General features: G+C 40.2%; 1 protein-coding gene across 1 annotated transcript in view; it reads right to left on the bottom strand.

Moving 5' to 3' along the window:
• The window catches only part of babam2 (BRISC and BRCA1 A complex member 2), a 125,713-nt gene that overhangs the window by 67,191 nt on the left and 40,840 nt on the right, over positions 1 to 17,682 (bottom strand). The window contains exons 5-6 of the mRNA XM_005946261.3: positions 10,487 to 10,681; positions 7,377 to 7,451 (exon numbers count right to left, since the gene is read on the bottom strand). Of these exons, the coding sequence (XP_005946323.1) occupies positions 7,377 to 7,451; positions 10,487 to 10,681 (270 nt within the window). The remainder of the gene's footprint in view (positions 1 to 7,376; positions 7,452 to 10,486; positions 10,682 to 17,682) is intronic.

Raw genomic sequence — 17,682 nt, 5'->3', positions numbered from 1 at the left:
TATACATTTGATCTTTTCCATGCTTTATTGTAAATACAATATGTCCAAAAGTTGATTCTGTTCATCTGGACGTAGCGTTTTGTGGGAGAAACGTTTCATCACTCATCCAAGTGACTGTTTCAGTCTCAGCTGACTGCAGGTTTCCCCAATCTTATAAACAGTACATTTGAATAATAACTGAAACCAGCCCACTGAGGAACAAAGGGCTGGGAGGTCAGGTCCTTAATCTTAATTATGCAAATTCTCATGACCATTGATCAACAACCACTGATCAAAACCCACTGATCAATGGCCATGAGTAACATTCATAGAGAGTTGGGGAATGGCTGCAATCACAGCATGTAAGATGGTGAAAGATGTACCCTTAGGCCCCCTCCCCGATTCAGAGATGGTCTTTCCCTTTTCACGTAAATGGCCTCCTTGACTCCGCGCTCAAACCAGCGTTCCTCCCTGTCCAGGATGTGTACATCCTCATCCTTGAAAGAGTGTCCACTGGCCTGTAGGTGTAAATAGACTGCAGAGTCCTGACCTGACCAGGTAGCTCTTCTGTGTTGTGCCATCCACTTCGCCAGAGGTTGTTTGGTTTCTCCACTGTATAAATCCTGGCAATTCTCCTGGCACTTAACAGCGTACACTATGTTACTCTGTTTGTGTCGGGGGACCCGATTCTTGGGGTGGAGCAGTTTTTGGTGCAGCGTGTTTTGGGGTTTAAAAGCCACAGAGACCCGGTGTTTAGAAAAAATGTGTCTCGACTGCTCCGATACTCCTGACACATATGGGATCACTACAGGTTTTCGCTTGGGCAGCGGTTGTCCTTCTCTCCTGGGTCGGCTGGAGCACCTGGATGAGTAACGAAACTCTACGTAACACAAAACGCTACGTTCAGATGAACAGAATCAACTTTTGGAGATTTACTTTCTTGGATGATTGAGAATGCATCAAGACGTATATGCAATATGGTTTTATGAGATTTGCATTCTGTTTTTATTCACATGTTATGCAGCATCCCAACTTTTTTGGACTACACCATGTACAAAATTCTCTGCTGCTTATGCCTGGTGAGGGGTAAATAATGGCAGAGTCCACAAACCAGAGAGAGTAGTTTCCACTCTCATTTAGAAATACTGTGGATTTTGGTCAGTAGGCGTTAAACGTGTGAAACCTTAACTGCACTGACTACAGAGATATTTAATCAGTCTTGTGAATTGGCTTCTGCTTAAACTTCACACAGTGCAGCTCTCTGGCAGTTTGATTGTTTCCCGTTTCATGCTGAGAAAAAGTTCATTACTTCACCTTTGTCACAGCATCAAATGTTAATTTTATATAATATCAATATTTACATTTTTTTGTATTGTGAAAAAAAAACAGATTTTGTCTGATTGTGAAAATAACAACATATTTGAATGATTTGATTCTATGTGGGTTATTAAAATGTGATGTCAGATCAATTTTGACAGTGCTACCCACCAAGCCAATTCCCCTCTGTGATTTTTTTTTTACTTGCTTTGCTTTTTAAATGCTGACTAATTACAATCAAAATGTAGCTGCAAACCATGACTTAAGTTTGTATTCTTTCACAAATCCTGCCTTTGTTGAGCTGATCTTTAAAAAAAAAAAAACATGTTGGGAAATGAAAAGGAATTACAAAAATAATCAAGTCAATGATGCTGGAACAACAAATTAGAAGACAGAACGAGGGCCCACTGCTCTGCTTCACCCTGACCCTCCCCTGTCAGTTGCTGCCTGTGGAGCTTCGAAGGTTAAAGTGTGTGTGTGTGTGTGTGTGTGTGTGTGTGTGTGTGTGTGTGTGTGTGTGTGTGTGTGTGTGTGTGTGTGTAAGAGAGAGCAGGAGTGTGAGGATGTAGGACCAAAAATAATTAGAGTACAAATAATTAGATGCAAGCGCTCTTGTTGAAGAGTGCACAGCTTGCACAGACAAAAACGAGGATAGAGGGATGCTCGAGGCTCAATGCAACCCACCCTCTGGTCATTTTGGCTAGAAGCAAAGTGGTGGTGGTGGTGGGGGCCCACGGTTTACATTGGGGAGGCTGGGAATGGAGGGGGGAAAAAATTAAGCCGTATAAATAAAAATCTGATAAATCTGGCCTTAAATAAGGAAGGTAACATTCTGCAAAACATACATTATTGATTAATTTCTAATTCCTAATTAGCATGTTTTGGAAAACCAATGCAGAGATTTACACATTGCTGTAAAACCACAGAGAATTTTGCAATAACAGAAATCATTTGTACATTTTACTGCAAAATATTGTTTTTGGGTTTTTTCTCTTTCCCCAAACACTGAAAAGTCTTATTTTAGAATTGTTATAATAATTATTTTCATTTTGCTGGGTTTAGACTGATTGTTGCGGATGTTTATACAGGCAGTATAAGTAAGATGGATGCAGCTGCTTGCTCTTGAAAGTGAAGCTAACGGGAAAGCGCTTTAAAATCTGCCATTTTTTTAAAGGCCAGCAGGGGGAGACTCCTCTGGTTGCAGAAAGATTTCTTTTTAAATAAAAGTCTAGGAAAAAATGTATTATTACATGAGAAAGAATAGAGCTGATAGAGCAACTAGGGAAGTAAGTAATTTGAGACAGAGTGAAATTCCATAGCAAATAGTCTAACCAGGGGTCACCTTTAGAGTGCTTGTTAAAACGCTACAAACAGAATGCCTGTAACTATAAAATAACTATAAAATGCAGGAAACGCAGGGCAACTGCAACAATGCTGAAATCTTGCTCATTACAGTTCAAGATATACAAGAAACTGAATTCGGGGTACATGCAGGACGACACACAGACCCAGATTTTACAGTAACAAACTGTCTATGGCGATAACAGCGGAAACTATTACATTTTACATAGCACTGAGCACTTATATATTTAAAACAGGTAGAGTTTAAACTAACATGAAAAACAAACAAACTGGTAAATCTAGCTGGTGTTACTTTGTTTTATCCAACAGGAACATTTCATACATAAAACTGTCTAAAATAATTTATATTTGGGAATTTAGTTATTTTTTTAATACAGGGTGTGTCTTTAGTTTTTTTGTGTGTTAATTTTAACACAATCCTGGTTTAAAAAATACTTAAAATATTTGATAAGTGTGCATTAAAGGTTTTAGTAACAGTAAATCCGTTCATAATTAGGGCAAACAATTCTAGGAAACTGTCTAATTTAGTTTTTTCTCACAACTACTTCAGTTTAAAAAATTAAAATGTTAACACAAGCAAATGAAATACTGACTAAATAAATAAAGCTATTACTGAATATAATATAACTAAAGTAAACTAGACGTACCAAAACTTAAGTCATCTGTCCTTGACACAGATTGAAATGGCAGAGATTGTGGCTGAGGAGGAGAAATTGCTCAGTGAAGCTTTCATTTTTCAATGCACACAAAGCTACACAACAGAGCAGATACCAGTTAGCTCACTAGGCTTGGGTAACCTGAGACAACCTATTAGATCAATGCTAACCACACATCCAACACGCAGACCACAGTCAGTTTGGAGCTGGTGAGACGGGTCAGTGCTTGTGCGGGAAACAAAACTCAAGTGAAGCGATAATGGCAGGTTCAGTCACGAATGCGGCATCACTCCACACTGATCAGCGTGGATATTTAGAAGCAAGCTACCCCTGCATATAAACAGCGTGGACAGAGGACGGTCGGGAGCAAAAGGTAGCTCATTTAAAGAAAAACTCAAAGCCTTTAAAGGAAAATATTCATGGTTGTGAAACCTAACCAACATGCATAAACGTGCTGTGCAGTTCGAGGTCAGAGGTTAGCACTAAATGAGAGGGGATGAGTAAAAGCAGCTTCAAATGGGTGACAAGCAAGAGGTCAAGGTACGATCAAAGGATGAGACACTAAAACGGTGCCCAAGAGGACTCCGTGGCCTTTAAAGGGGGAGAAAACTGCCAACATCCATCTGTGTGCATTTCACTCCCCTTCATCTCAGCGCTCAGCGTCCTTCCCACTCCTTTCGTTTTGACTATGACGGGCTGCCCCCTTTAAAAGAATGAAATAAATAAAGTAGCATTCCTCCCCCCTCCCTGAGGGTGGGCAGCCCATGCAGGAAGGTAAACATGTCCACTGTGGTGAGCTCAGACCACGCGGATGCATTGCTGCAGGTAACAGTCGTCCTCCACAGCTCTGTGCCCACCAGCAACATCTCAGCGTCCACTAGTAGTGCACACTAGCCTATGTCTGAACAGATTTCCACTTCACTGCCAAACCGTCTCTCCTCAAGCAAGGACATCCACGGATTTGACGGGGAGGTTGATTCAAATCAGGGTCAACAGTCTTACCTCTACCTACAGCACCTGGCTGATGGCGTGTATTCTGTCTGGAAAGCGTCACCTTTTTGACTTCTGAAGTGCCGACTTTTTTTTGTAAAGGCTTTCTATTAGACAGGTTGGAATTCATCTTGAAGGCTTAGTGGGTGTTCAGATGAAAACGGCCCCGCGATAAAATAATGCAAGGGGCAGAGCTGATGAGAAAAGGTTGCTTCAGGTAACGGTGAGACACTGGAGTACAATATCTAGTGAGAAACTGCAGATTCAAAAGGATCCAGACTAGATTTATCAACTGGTCACCAAAATTACTTGCAATCTCCCTATGGATATTATAAAACCAAAATGCAATCACCAAGCAACCAAATTTTTCCTAGTTATTTTTACATTAGGGTGATTGAACCATTAGCAAATAAGCTAATGTTAGTTAGTACTAGCAATAAGAAAGCCTGCTTTACCTAAAGAAGCCATCTTTCCCAGCAGGTAGAAAATACGGTCTTTGATACATGGAAGTATTGAGTGTCTAAGCTCAGCTAATTCACCCCAACTCCAAGAACTGATATGGTGACCTAGGCATTTTTGAATCAGCTAACGAGATACATACAATGTAGATAAGTTACAGCTAGCAGACTAACAGCTGAAAAACATATACAGAAGTACAACCTATCAAATTATTACAGAAGTCAGTGAAATCCGTAACACTAAATTATATCTTGGTTCAAACATTACTGATTTTAACCATCAGTGAATCATGTAATGGCACAAAGCAATAAGTGTAAAATATTAGTAACAGCTAACTTAGGGGAGGTCAGCCAGTTCACTGTAATGAAACATGTATCAAGTACTGGTAGCTTTGCCATGTCCAAGTCTGCTTTGGTGCCACGATAACGACACTCAGACACACAATATACCCTAGACTCTCAGATGCTGTAGACGAGCTGGAAGTCTGGAAGCTTCACACAAACATGAAAGAAACGCTGACTTCCGCAGAGTTAACTATCACGTTTTTTTCTCGTGAAGTTATTCAGAGCATCTGCACATGTAAACAAATGAATCCATTAAATCACACACAATATAAACAGTTTACTCCAAAATATTCAATCATGAAAAAAAATGCATGCATGCAATCACAGTCAGCGACCCACAAGCCGAGGATAGCTGGAAACGTTGTGTTAGTGTACTATATTTACACACAGAATGATGTAAACAAAGAGTTATCCAGTGGAAAAAAAGAGCATGGGTGAAGTTCAGTTTAACTAATTTGTGATTCCAATGCTTCTTCTTGTGAGGAATACATAGGCTATGTCTGTCTCCTCTGTAAAAGCACAGAATTATATCAAGTGCATGAACGTGCATTGCACAAAAAGCAATCAACTTGAACTAATCGCACAACAACTGCCAAACTGAAAATTCAGGTCATCTATTTGGCGTACAGTACACTGATGTTCTTAGAGTCCAGCCTATACGCTGCATAATCCCGTTCCTCTTTTTTAATGCGTAGGTGGACAAGGTGTGGGCTGATGTTCATTACTTTCCTCTCTGCAAGTCGATACTCTTCCTTAGTCTTCAAGTGCTCCCTTGGTGATGCTATGTATACCCTAGCTGCCAAATACAGCATTATACCAAGTGTGTGTGTGTGTCTGTCTGTGTGTGTGTGTGCTCTCACATGTAGAGAAAAGAAAATGATAAGATGAGGGTGACAGGAATACTCATCTACATCCAAGATTTGGTCTATAATAATATATGTAAATATGAAAGAGAGTTCTTTGACAATATTGTTTCTCTGCTACAGAGCTACCACCACCCACTGGTGAAAGGTGTCAGTGTGTGCCCAGCTTCTGTAAATGACAGGAAGCATGTTGTTAAAAAAATGTCACCAACAGTGCTCTCTCAAGAGCTGAACCTAGAAGCTTTCCTGCCTCAAGACATCTGGGACCAAAAAAAAAAAATCCACCATCACTGGTAATGTGAAATATGACTTTGGATGAGACCAGTCTCAGGGCTTCAGGTCTGACAGACATGGGGAGGATGACAAAGGATGATGATGGTTGTTGTTTCCCTTATGTTTCCAATCACACAAACAGAGGCCGGGCTGAAAAAGGCCAGAGAGCCTCAGCCTCCTCAGCCGGCAGGCAGTTCAAAATCAGGGGACAGAGTGAAAAGAGAACTAAGATGAGGGAGAGTGAGAGAGGGGTAAAGGCAATCAGAGAGAGAGTGAGAGAGAGCGAGAGAGAGCTAAGCTGCCTGCAGACACCACGCGGCTCAGAGCAGATCGACAGTGACGGCTGGCTGATTAGTCAACTCGCAGCCCCCAAGACTGAAGTCTGCGTGCACGCACACACATGCAGAGCTGCACTGGAGTTCATTTAAATAAATCCAGCTTTTATCAGTACTCAAAACACATGCGCACACACCTAAACAAATGGATACTCATGACACCTGAAGGAGGCTCATGCAGTAACCTTGAGTCTGTGTATGCAGGGCTTGAATTTCAGTGCAAGATTGTGGGTATTTCATATTTTACGACTGATTCCTGCACACATAAAATTCTCTAGCCTAACATATAAACATAATTATGATGACTGCCCAGAAGTGCTGCAGAGGTAGACCGATATCCGTCCTGGACAACACCTTGTGCACTGCCTACAAAGCCTGTAAGGTCCATCTGCTGTTTCTAGGCATCTTGCTACCATCCGCAAAAATCTCAAATTTAAGAAGCTGAGACATACTCTGGATGCCATCAACTTTGAGCTGTAGAGTAATTTCTGACACAAATATGTTGTTTAATTCACCTGCTAAACAATTCTTAAGACCACCTTCTTTAATCTGTGTGTTATCATCAAAATTAAAAATGACAATCCTTATGAAATTGATGTTATTAACCTTCACTCTCAGCGTTATCAGGTAAAAGGTGAGGCAACAGTCTAAAAACACATTTCAGTCACTCACAGCAATAAAAGGAGCTCAATTGTAAAATATAAGGTGCATGCATAGCAAGACCATGAAAAGAACAGAGGAGACAATGGAGACAAGAGTGAAGAAAGCCATTAAACAATATCCTTCAGAATTAATTACCTTAAGGAGATAGATGGGGATGTTGCTGAAGTCCACGGGGAGTTTAAGAAGGAAACGAGCAGAAAACTCTCCTGTCTGGGGGTGAAAAAAAAGGTCAATTGTATTTCATGGAATAGATATTTTATAATGCTCGCCTTTTTATATCAGTACTGAATGGACTAATACTGACTTTTAGTACTCTTGCTATGGTTTAACAGATGGGACATGTGACTTAAATACAAGAAAAAATAAAGTTTTCAGATGAATACAGTCCTGAAAAACTAAGTACACACTTACTGCTTCTATAGGAATTAGAGGGTAAGAAGCAGCCAGGTACTGATATGAACTAGATGAACTGATTAAATGAAAGTAAGCATCTGTACAAAAGCAGAGGTTTTATGAGCTTGCTGGTCTTCAGCATTCAGATGTGTGTTAAAGAAATGCCACAGTTTTCCTAAGAGTGGAAAATTGCAAAAGATCCAAGAACTCTAACTCTCCAACTCTAGAGACCTCAGTCAGTGAGTTAAATGCTAAAAACAAAAAAACAATGAACAAGAATGGTCATACGCCACGTTTGGTGAAAATCGGACACAGCATGTCAGCAAAAACATCTCATATCAACTCTCAAGCACAGTGCAGAGAGGTGAGAGAGCAGAGGTGTTGATTTGGGATTATTTTGCAGCCCCTGGACCTGTCAATGAATCGACCACATACTCCTTTGTATACTTAAGTATTCTAGAGACAAATGTAAGCTGCCCTTAGCCGTTTTCTGAAAGCTAAAGCTTTTAAAGCAACCCAGTCAAAGACGAGACCGCAACTTGACTAAAGGGCTGTGATGGGAAAATTTCTCTGTAACAATGCGAAAGACTAGACAAGTCATACAGAAAAAAATCACTTCAGGATATTGCTGCCAATAGCAGTTCAACAAGTTGCTAAATTATGAGGGCTATGTAGTTTTTCCTGGGACTGTAGACCTCTAAGTTGGGAGGTTTTTTTTCTTCCTCATTTGCTCTAATTTGTACATTTTTCCCCCATTACACGGCCTCACAGATGATAAAATTCAGTCCATATTTTCTCTTTTTCCATTTCTTGGAATAAGACATGTTCCCCACACAAAATTAAACTAATGATGTTTGCATCTGTAACCATGTTTTAAAAAATAAACTTTTTAAAACACGGGACACTGACACACTCTTGTTCTTTAAAGTTCCAAACTAATTAAAATATCTTACCTGAATTATCTGATGTGTCGCTGTGACATAGTGACCGCAACAATACAACACTTGTTTGGCTTATTTCTTTCAATGGCTTCATCAAACTACATTTTATTTAAAATAATACCAACACTGTATTTGAAGTGTTATATGTTATATGCAAATTTATGCAGTATGATGTTCCAAGGCCAAACACTGAATCTAAATGTACAACCTGTGGTGTAAGCAGAGAACTGGTTTGGTTATTTCCACTGTACTTTCAGATAATGTCTTCACACATGAAAACAGAAAAATAAGAATTACCTGAAAATCTGTAATAGCACAAAAAGCACACAGTTCTGACTTTTAAACACTGGAGCAGAGTCTTATTACCTGATGTTTTCCCTGAGGCTATGTGTAGTTAGAGATCCAGACACATGAAAAAGTATGAAATTGCGGAAAGTACAAGTGTCTACGTGTTTTCAGGTTGTGTTTGCCTGTAATTGTGACCAAGATGATGGTAACAAAAATTGCAAACATTTCTGTCTTCCTGTCTTGTGTTTACTCATTGACCAACATATTTTAGTTATTTTTTCCACACGTGTTGCCTACAGTCTGAGGCACACGTGAGAATATGATCTTTAATTTCTCGTAATATCCTCATTTGTATTTGCTGTTTGCTGAAGGGCCATCAGTTCCACTAATGGCGTGTGCACTTAAGCGGCTTTTGATTATTCAGTATTGTTAAATAAAATCTTGTGTAAGTGTACCGCTGGGAGCGGTCTGTTGGCTGCTGAGGTCATGTGACGTCAAATGAACAAAAGATAGGCCCTGGAATGCAGAACTCTTAAATACAGGAAATGTCGAAATATCTTGTTTGTTACACTTGACATTTGCATTAGCTATTTGGTTATTTCGTGTTTGATTGTGCAAGTTAAAACAACTATTAAACTAACTATAATTTGTTAGCATTTGCTTCCCTTGTGTGTCAAAGTCAGTCCAGTCAGGCACTGTAAAAGTTCTCCTCTGTTTCTTGTCTGTTGGGTCTGTTTTGATCAGCCTGGTCTGAGTTTATTTTGCTAGAGTGTTATGTTATGCTGGCATTTTAACTTGAGTGTAGTTCTGTTTATTTGACCTTCAGATCCCAGAGCAATTATGTGACTTTTTCTACGTTTCTTTATAAAGAGCTTTTAAGTTAAATAAAGTATATTTGCTTTAAGACCTAATTGTACTTGTCGTGCCTAGCCAGCTCAGTCCCTCAGAGTGACGGGCAGAATAACGACTACCCTCTCCACTTGCACTCCAAGGTGGAGTCTGAGCCTGTCCACCTAACAAGAGATTTGCTGGACAGGCAGCTTCATATATTGTTTACTTATTTACTTGCAATTAAAATACTTGCTGAGGAGTGCCTAAAAAAAGGTATAATTTTATAATCCTTTTAAGCATGGGTGTTCCTGCTTTCACACGCACTAACATGTGTACACAAATGCGCACTGCCAAAAATATAGTTTAATTCTGTGGGAGGAATGAGTTCACAGAGATATAAGAAAAGAGGTTAGAATATTGCACCATTTAAGATTCACAACAGTTTAGTTTCTCAGTGCAAGAGTATAATGGCCAAGATGGGCAGCAGTTTAATCAAATACACATAATTTTGTGCATAAGACACAAAATAAGTTTAAATCAATACACAAGATCAAAACATCCAGATTTTAAACTTCAAAATTAAGAATGTGCTAATAAAGTCAGAAAGGGTTAACTGTCACAACTCTCTTAGGCCAAACAGAGAAAATAATACAGACCAACAACTGTGTTGTAAATAAGAATATACCAGTGGAAACCTTTCCGCTGTGTTTCTTTTTAACTGCTACCACGCAACTCTTGTTTTCTTAAGATGCAAAAACTTCACAATCACAAAATCCATAAACAGGAGCTTACCCAGCTGTTCTTGCGTCCAGCATAAATCTCCATGTTGCGGCCGTAGTTGGGGTCTTCCAGCAGGCTGTCATACTCAAAGAGCAGTCTGGAGCTCTCACGCAGACGCAGGCACTGGTAGTGATGGTACTGCTGGATGAGCTCCTTCACCAGCTGGAGCAGACATTCAGGATTCCCAGCATCCCAGTGGACCAAGTGCTGAAGCAGACACCAGAGATGGTATGTCAGTAAAGATAATAGACAGCCCATCCATCAACAAGTCCATGTTAACATGTGAAGTCTGTACTCTAAGTACAGTGCTCCCTCGCTATAACGCGGTTCACCTTTCGCGGCCTCGCAGTTTCGCTGATTTTTTTTTGTGTGCAATTTTCCATGGATTTTTTGTTTGTTTGTTTGTTTGTTTTTTTAAGCAGCGCATTGTGTTCTGCATCCTGATTGGCTTTAGACCACTGTCAATCAATCTCGTGCCGTGTCTGCTGTACAGTACAGAATGCGTTGTCAGATTTATCTTTGATCGCAAGCAGTGTGACTCTGAAGTGCTGCACTGTATGTTTGGAAGTTTTCCCCCTAACAAACACAACACTGTCGACGAAATGTCGACACCTGCAGGTGCCTTTGGTTTCATTCTAAGATACTGGACTTATTTTTCCACGAAGGTTTGAACTTTGAAAGTGTTTAACCAAGAGAGAAAAGTGAGAAAACGTTCATGCCTGTCTGAGAACAGAGTATAAAGTGTGTAGTGAGGGTGTTTTACAGCCTTAAAACATCTATAATAATTATAAAAAATAAAGCTGGCTACTTCGCGGCTTTCACCTATCGCGGGTTATTTTTGGAACGTAACTCCCGCGATAAACGAGGGACCACTGTATATGCTATTTTGTTCATACAAATATTTAAAATGTGTTTCTTTTGTAATACAAATGATTGAAAATGATTGTTAAAGACATTCATATTTTAGAAAATCTTTCGTAGATAAAGGAATCAGTACAAGCATCATGATCACAAATAGGACCATTTAAAAAACAATTCCTGAATAAAATATACAGTGGGGCAAAAGAGTATTTAGTCAGCCACCGATTGTGCAAGTTCCCCCACTTAAAATGATGACAGAGGTCAGTAATTTGCACCAGAGGTACACTTCAACTGTGAGAGACAGAATGTGAAAAAAAAATCCATGAATCCACATGGTAGGATTTGTAAAGAATTTATTCGTAAATCAGGGTGGAAAATAAGTATTTGGTCAATAACAAAAATACAACTCAATACTTTGTAACATAACCTTTGTTGGCAATAACAGAGGTCAAACGTTTACTATAGGTCTTTACCAGGTTTGCACACACAGTAGCTGGTATTTTGGCCCATTCCTCCATGCAGATCTTCTCGAGAGCAGTGATGTTTTGGGGCTGTCGCCGAGCAACACGGACTTTCAACTCCCGCCACAGATTTTCTATGGGGTTGAGGTCTGGAGACTGGCTAGGCCACTCCAGGACTTTCAAATGCTTCTTACGGAGCCACTCCTTTGTTGCCCGGGCGGTGTGTTTTGGATCATTGTCATGTTGGAAGACCCAGCCTCGTTTCATCTTCAAAGTTCTCACTGATGGAAGGAGGTTTTGGCTCAAAATCTCACGATACATGGCCCCATTCATTCTGTCCTTAACACGGATCAGTCGTCCTGTCCCCTTGGCAGAAAAACAGCCCCATAGCATGATGTTTCCACCCCCATGCTTCACAGTAGGTATGGTGTTCTTGGGATGCAACTCAGTATTCTTCTTCCTCCAAACACGACGAGTTGAGTTTATACCAAAAAGTTCTACTTTGGTTTCATCTGACCACATGACATTCTCCCAATCCTCTGCTGTATCATCCATGTGCTCTCTGGCAAACTTCAGACGGGCCTGGACATGCACTGGCTTCAGCAGCGGAACACGTCTGGCACTGCGGGATTTGATTCCCTGCCGTTGTAGTGTGTTACTGATGGTGACCTTTGTTACTTTGGTCCCAGCTCTCTGCAGGTCATTCACCAGGTCCCCCCGTGTGGTTCTGGGATCTTTGCTCACCGTTCTCATGATCATTTTGACCCCACGGGATGAGATCTTGCGTGGAGCCCCAGATCGAGGGAGATTATCAGTGGTCTTGTATGTCTTCCATTTTCTGATGATTGCTCCCACAGTTGATTTTTTCACACCAAGCTGCTTGCCTATTGTAGATTCACTCTTCCCAGTCTGGTGCAGGTCTACAATACTTTTCCTGGTGTCCTTCGAAAGCTCTTTGGTCTTGGCCATGGCGGAGTTTGGAGTCTGACTGTTTGAGGCTGTGGACAGGTGTCTTTTATACAGATGATGAGTTCAAACAGGTGCCATTCATACAGGTAACGAGTGGGGGACAGAAAAGCTTCTTACAGAAGACGTTACAGGTCTGTGAGAGCCAGAGATTTTCCTTGTTTGAGGTGACCAAATACTTATTTTCCACCCTAATTTACGAATAAATTCTTTACAAATCCTACCATGTGGATTCATGGATTTTTTTTTCACATTCTGTCTCTCACAGTTGAAGTGTACCTCTGGTGCAAATTACTGACCTCTGTCATCATTTTAAGTGGGGGAACTTGCACAATCGGTGGCTGACTAAATACTTTTTTGCCCCACTGTAATGGGGTGATAAATGACCCAATTCATCCATTTTAGTTGCTAAAACAACTTGGTTGCTTGAGACCGTCAAAGCAAGTCACCAAATAGCGATGCCTCATCATGTGATGGTGTACTAAGTCCAAATAAAATAATAATAATTATAACTTAGATTTGTATAGCGCCTTTCAAGAAACCCAAATAAAAGTGCGAGTGTAGAGGATGAAAGGATCAAACAAGGGACTTTCATCCATGTTTAACGTGAAACCAAAAGTAAATGTGGAGTTATTATTTTTAGACAAAAGCATCTTTCATTTTCAGTTACTTAAAGAAAATATCTGTTGTCAAAGACAGTTTGGTTAAGGTGTTTTTGTGCTGCAAAACTCTCGGATCACAAAAACTTTGAAACTGTAGAATGTGGTCTTTTCATTTGAAAAACTAACTATTTCCCATTACCTTGGGATAACACATAAGAAAACACAAACTTCTTAGGTAACACAGATGTTTTGCCTCTATATTATGTATACTAAGTAATGCTGTAAGAAATGGCAATTTTGAGTCAGCAAAAACTCTGACAAGGCATAATAATGTCTTTATCCCCATATCCATCATATTTCATCTGCACACTCCTCAAATATATCAGCACAACCTGTTGGAAAATTATAGACTACAGTATAGGTTATTTTGCAAGGAGCAATCATGGAGCGCATCAGGTAGTGCACTATATCTTCTCTCTCTGAAGGCTAACAGGAAGTATTTTGGAGCTCATGGTATTACAAGCATATATAGAAGTGGACATCTAGTTTAATCCCTATTTGGGGTGAAGCATTGCTGTCAGCTAATCTCCAATTTTAGCAACATATTCCAAACTGGTTACAACAGCGTAAAATGTTGTTACCCAACTGAAAATAGTTGCATAGAGAAAGAAAATAATACTATTTGTATCAGTAAAGATAGACCTTAAGAACATGGTAGTGGGGAAAAAACTGGTTCATCTTGGAAAAAGGTTAGTTGCCTAATTCTGAAGAGCCTACTTCCCATTACAGATTGAGGAGGAAAGGGTTGTGCTAAAGGATGTCCTGTGGCCACATTTAAACTGATATGGAAAAGTACTGAGTCTGAACTGATGTACGTGTCACATTTCTGACCTCTGTTGCCACAATGATTGAAGATTTTGGATAACAAGGCAGTTTGTATTGTCAGGATGCATACAAGAGCCCAACCGCTTGATTTACTTATCTGATTTTACTACAGCGATTAAATATCTGATGTTTAAATAGATTCGATTTAGTACATGTCTAAATGCTCTGTTGTGAATCTCTCTTTCACCAAACTCAGTTTTAGTCATCACAAGCAGAACTTGACCCTTTGGGACCAATATGCAAATTTACAGGATGGAGCTACAACCATCTGCCACATGTGAGTGAGCAGAACCAACCAAACATGACCAACTGGTCTAATTCTACCAAATAAAATAAAACAAATTGCCCTTTTCCCCCCTCACTCTGAAAAAGAACCCAATCACTGATGCGCAAGGAATAAAACAATTAGAATTAATGTGAACAACACCGTGCAAAAAATAAACAGCAGAAAACATGTCAGGTCTAATCAAGACAAATGGATGGCTGCGCTCTTGACAATGAATGTTGTGAGAGCTTTATAACAGAGATGCAAATCAAGACCAAAGCAAAGAAAAATAAATTACTGATTTAATGAGTCTACCTCATTGTCTGGACTGGAAAAGGCTGTGCGTGTTTAAAGAGAATCAAACGATAATTTAAAATTGCTCTTTGACGAGTGGCCATTTGCCACTTCTAGTTTTTACACAACTGCTGCCTTGTTCACAATCATCCAAGGTGATTAGATACAAGTCATTTTGGAAAAGGTAAGATTAAATCTGCCAGCGGGGAAACTTTTTCTCCCCAAAATATTTAACATGCAGACAATGAGGAGGGGAGGGAAAGGGGTCAAATGAACGTTTTGGTTTAAGGATGATGGCCGTCTCGTGCAGCCCCCTGGTCCTGAAAAGTGAAAGTGAGTCTCCATTCTGAAACTCATTCTCATTCTGAAAGTGAAATACTGCTGGCAGATTCAAATTGTGGATAAGTCAGAACCAAGTCATGCAACTTGATGACATAACCACACTGGCCCAAGTAAATGTGAAACTTCCCCAACCTAAATGATGAGCAAGCTGGAAAAGGATGCCTTTTCAGTAAGCACTGAGTAGGTGGAAGGATTAATAGGTGCTGGGAATGCCGTAACCGTTAACATGCATTATATTAAGGTATCAAAATCAGGATCTATTTGACTTGCATTAGCTTGTCTCCTCAACTGTCTGTCTCCCTCCTGGCAGTCCGGTGGAGAAGGCTTTCATTGTTTCACAGCAAACCACAGCCTCTTTTTGTCAAGGGAGGAGGAATGGCAAGGGCAGGCTAAACAGAGACGGTGACCTCATCGTCCTGACCCACCAGTGGTTACCAGCAATGCCGGGATTCCCGAAATAAGGGGGAGATGAAAACAAGGATGGGCATTGTCCAAAAGAGGCAGTCAGTGCCTAGGGGTAGGAGGGAGCTGAAACCGAGGAGAGACTGAGGAAGTGCTGTGTCAGGATTGTGACACAGAATATCAGCGAAGCTCCACTGAGGAGGGCGAGAGGGAGGGAGGAGGGATAGGAGGTGAGTGGGTAGGGAGAGAGGGGAAAAAAGAAGGCTAAAGAGCTCAGGCAAGCAGTCCAAGGCCAAAGAAACTGGACCGAGCCTAGGAATTTATACTCCCTGTGATAGGTAACAATAAACATGTGAAGTAAACTCAGTGAGAGAAAAGAATTTTTTAATCAGTCTTAAGATTAGACAGCTGTGATGAACATACCACAGAACTGCTGTTGAGAAAAAGCAAAGCAATAAGACAGGCTATTTCACAGAAACACTCCCTCAGTAATTACAGTTAAGGTGCCCTCAAGCTTAGTACTTAACCTCTCCTTCAGTGGAGCTATTCATTGGCCAATGACACAAGGGCTGAGCTTCTGTTGGGTGGCTCCCAGGTAAAAGAGACTGCTGCTGAAAAGGTTGACTTTGCCCTGCATAAAACTGCTCTGTGCTCAGGCATTCATTTAGCTGGTTTTGTAAGGAACACTCCAAAGTGAAAATGATCATGGATACTGCAAAGCTGCTACAGTTATGTTATGAATATATGTCACAGTTTCTACCTGCCTCACCCCAAACGGTCACGGCACATTGCTGTGCCTCCCTGAACCCAGTTCTGCTGGAGGTTTCTTCTTCTTAAAAGGGAGTTTTTCTTTCCCACTGTTGCCAAAGTGCTTGCTCATAATACGATCATATGATTGTTGGGTTTTTCTGTTTTCTTATATTATTGTAGGGTCTTTACCTTACAATATAGAGAGCCTGTTGTTGTAATTTCTGTGCAAAATTTGTTGCCCATAAAGCCTAAAAGTGTTTCAACACACGCACTTTCAACATTCTGAGCGAATCACTTTGGGTTTTTGTTTATAGTTGCCCTTTTGCACAAAATCATTTAATGCCCAGTCAGACTGGCTCAGATGTTTGTGTTCACACCAGCAGCTCCGCCTGGTATGCATATTTGAAAATCATAGAAGTATATAAAAGATAAAAATAGCAACCTGGAGGTCACACAATGGTTTGTAAAGTCCCAGTACGAAGCCCCAGATTGAGCATTATTGTAGTCGGCATCGATGTGACTGAGAAACTGAGGGACTCTGCATTCTCAATTCTAAAGTATACACTGCTCCTTTTTTGACTCCAGTGGGGACCATAATTTGCAAAATGAGCACTTGAAACTGGTGATTGAAGCCAATAACCTCATCAGAAAAGTGTCTACCAAAGTCACAAATCAAGGTAGCAGAGGACTGTTTTCCCATAGATTTCTAAACAACCAGATTTAGTTTTTCCGTCCAGAGGATTCATCCTCTGAAGGCCATTGGAAATGACATTTTCAATGACATCTTCTAACCTTAGAAAACACATTGAAAGATGCTAAGATATTTCACTGGTGACCACGCTGCTTTGTTATACATTTCATTGAAGTCGAATGTCAAAAGATCACCAATTTCAGTGGCAAACCTTTCAGTTGATGCTTCATAAAAGCTTTAAGCTGCTGGTGGTGCAAATGAATACTCAGGGAATCTAAACATTATATTCTTATGTTCTGGGGAAAAGCTGTAGCATATTTTAATGCACTCAGTCCACTTTAATCAAAAAATTTTTACATTCACGGCATTCAAAATCTCACCAAAATATTACTCATGCAATGAGCAGAAATATATTTAACCGAGGTACTATAGTTGAGATAATTTAGACTGAATCAAAGTGTTAAACTAACTTATGGTCTGACCAACAATGCATCCAGCACTGCTTCTGAACCCAGCTGTTAGGGCGGCTAAAAAATGTATAGTTAAAAACAGTGAGTGCACTTGTCTTTGTCTCATATTGTTCGAATGTTCTGACTTTGAGTTAACAAGGTAGAGCTTGAATGCTGCAGAAAAACATTGGTCAAACATAGACGCAAGCAGAATGAAAAGCACTGAGCCAAAAAGCAATG

Source organism: Haplochromis burtoni, unplaced genomic scaffold (genome assembly GCF_018398535.1).
Source record: "Haplochromis burtoni strain Fernald_Lab_line unplaced genomic scaffold, NCSU_Asbu1 Contig_478, whole genome shotgun sequence".
Lineage (NCBI taxonomy): Eukaryota > Metazoa > Chordata > Actinopteri > Cichliformes > Cichlidae > Haplochromis > Haplochromis burtoni.
Note: the sequence above shows the minus strand (reverse complement) of the source record. Positions and strands in the feature narration are given on the sequence as shown.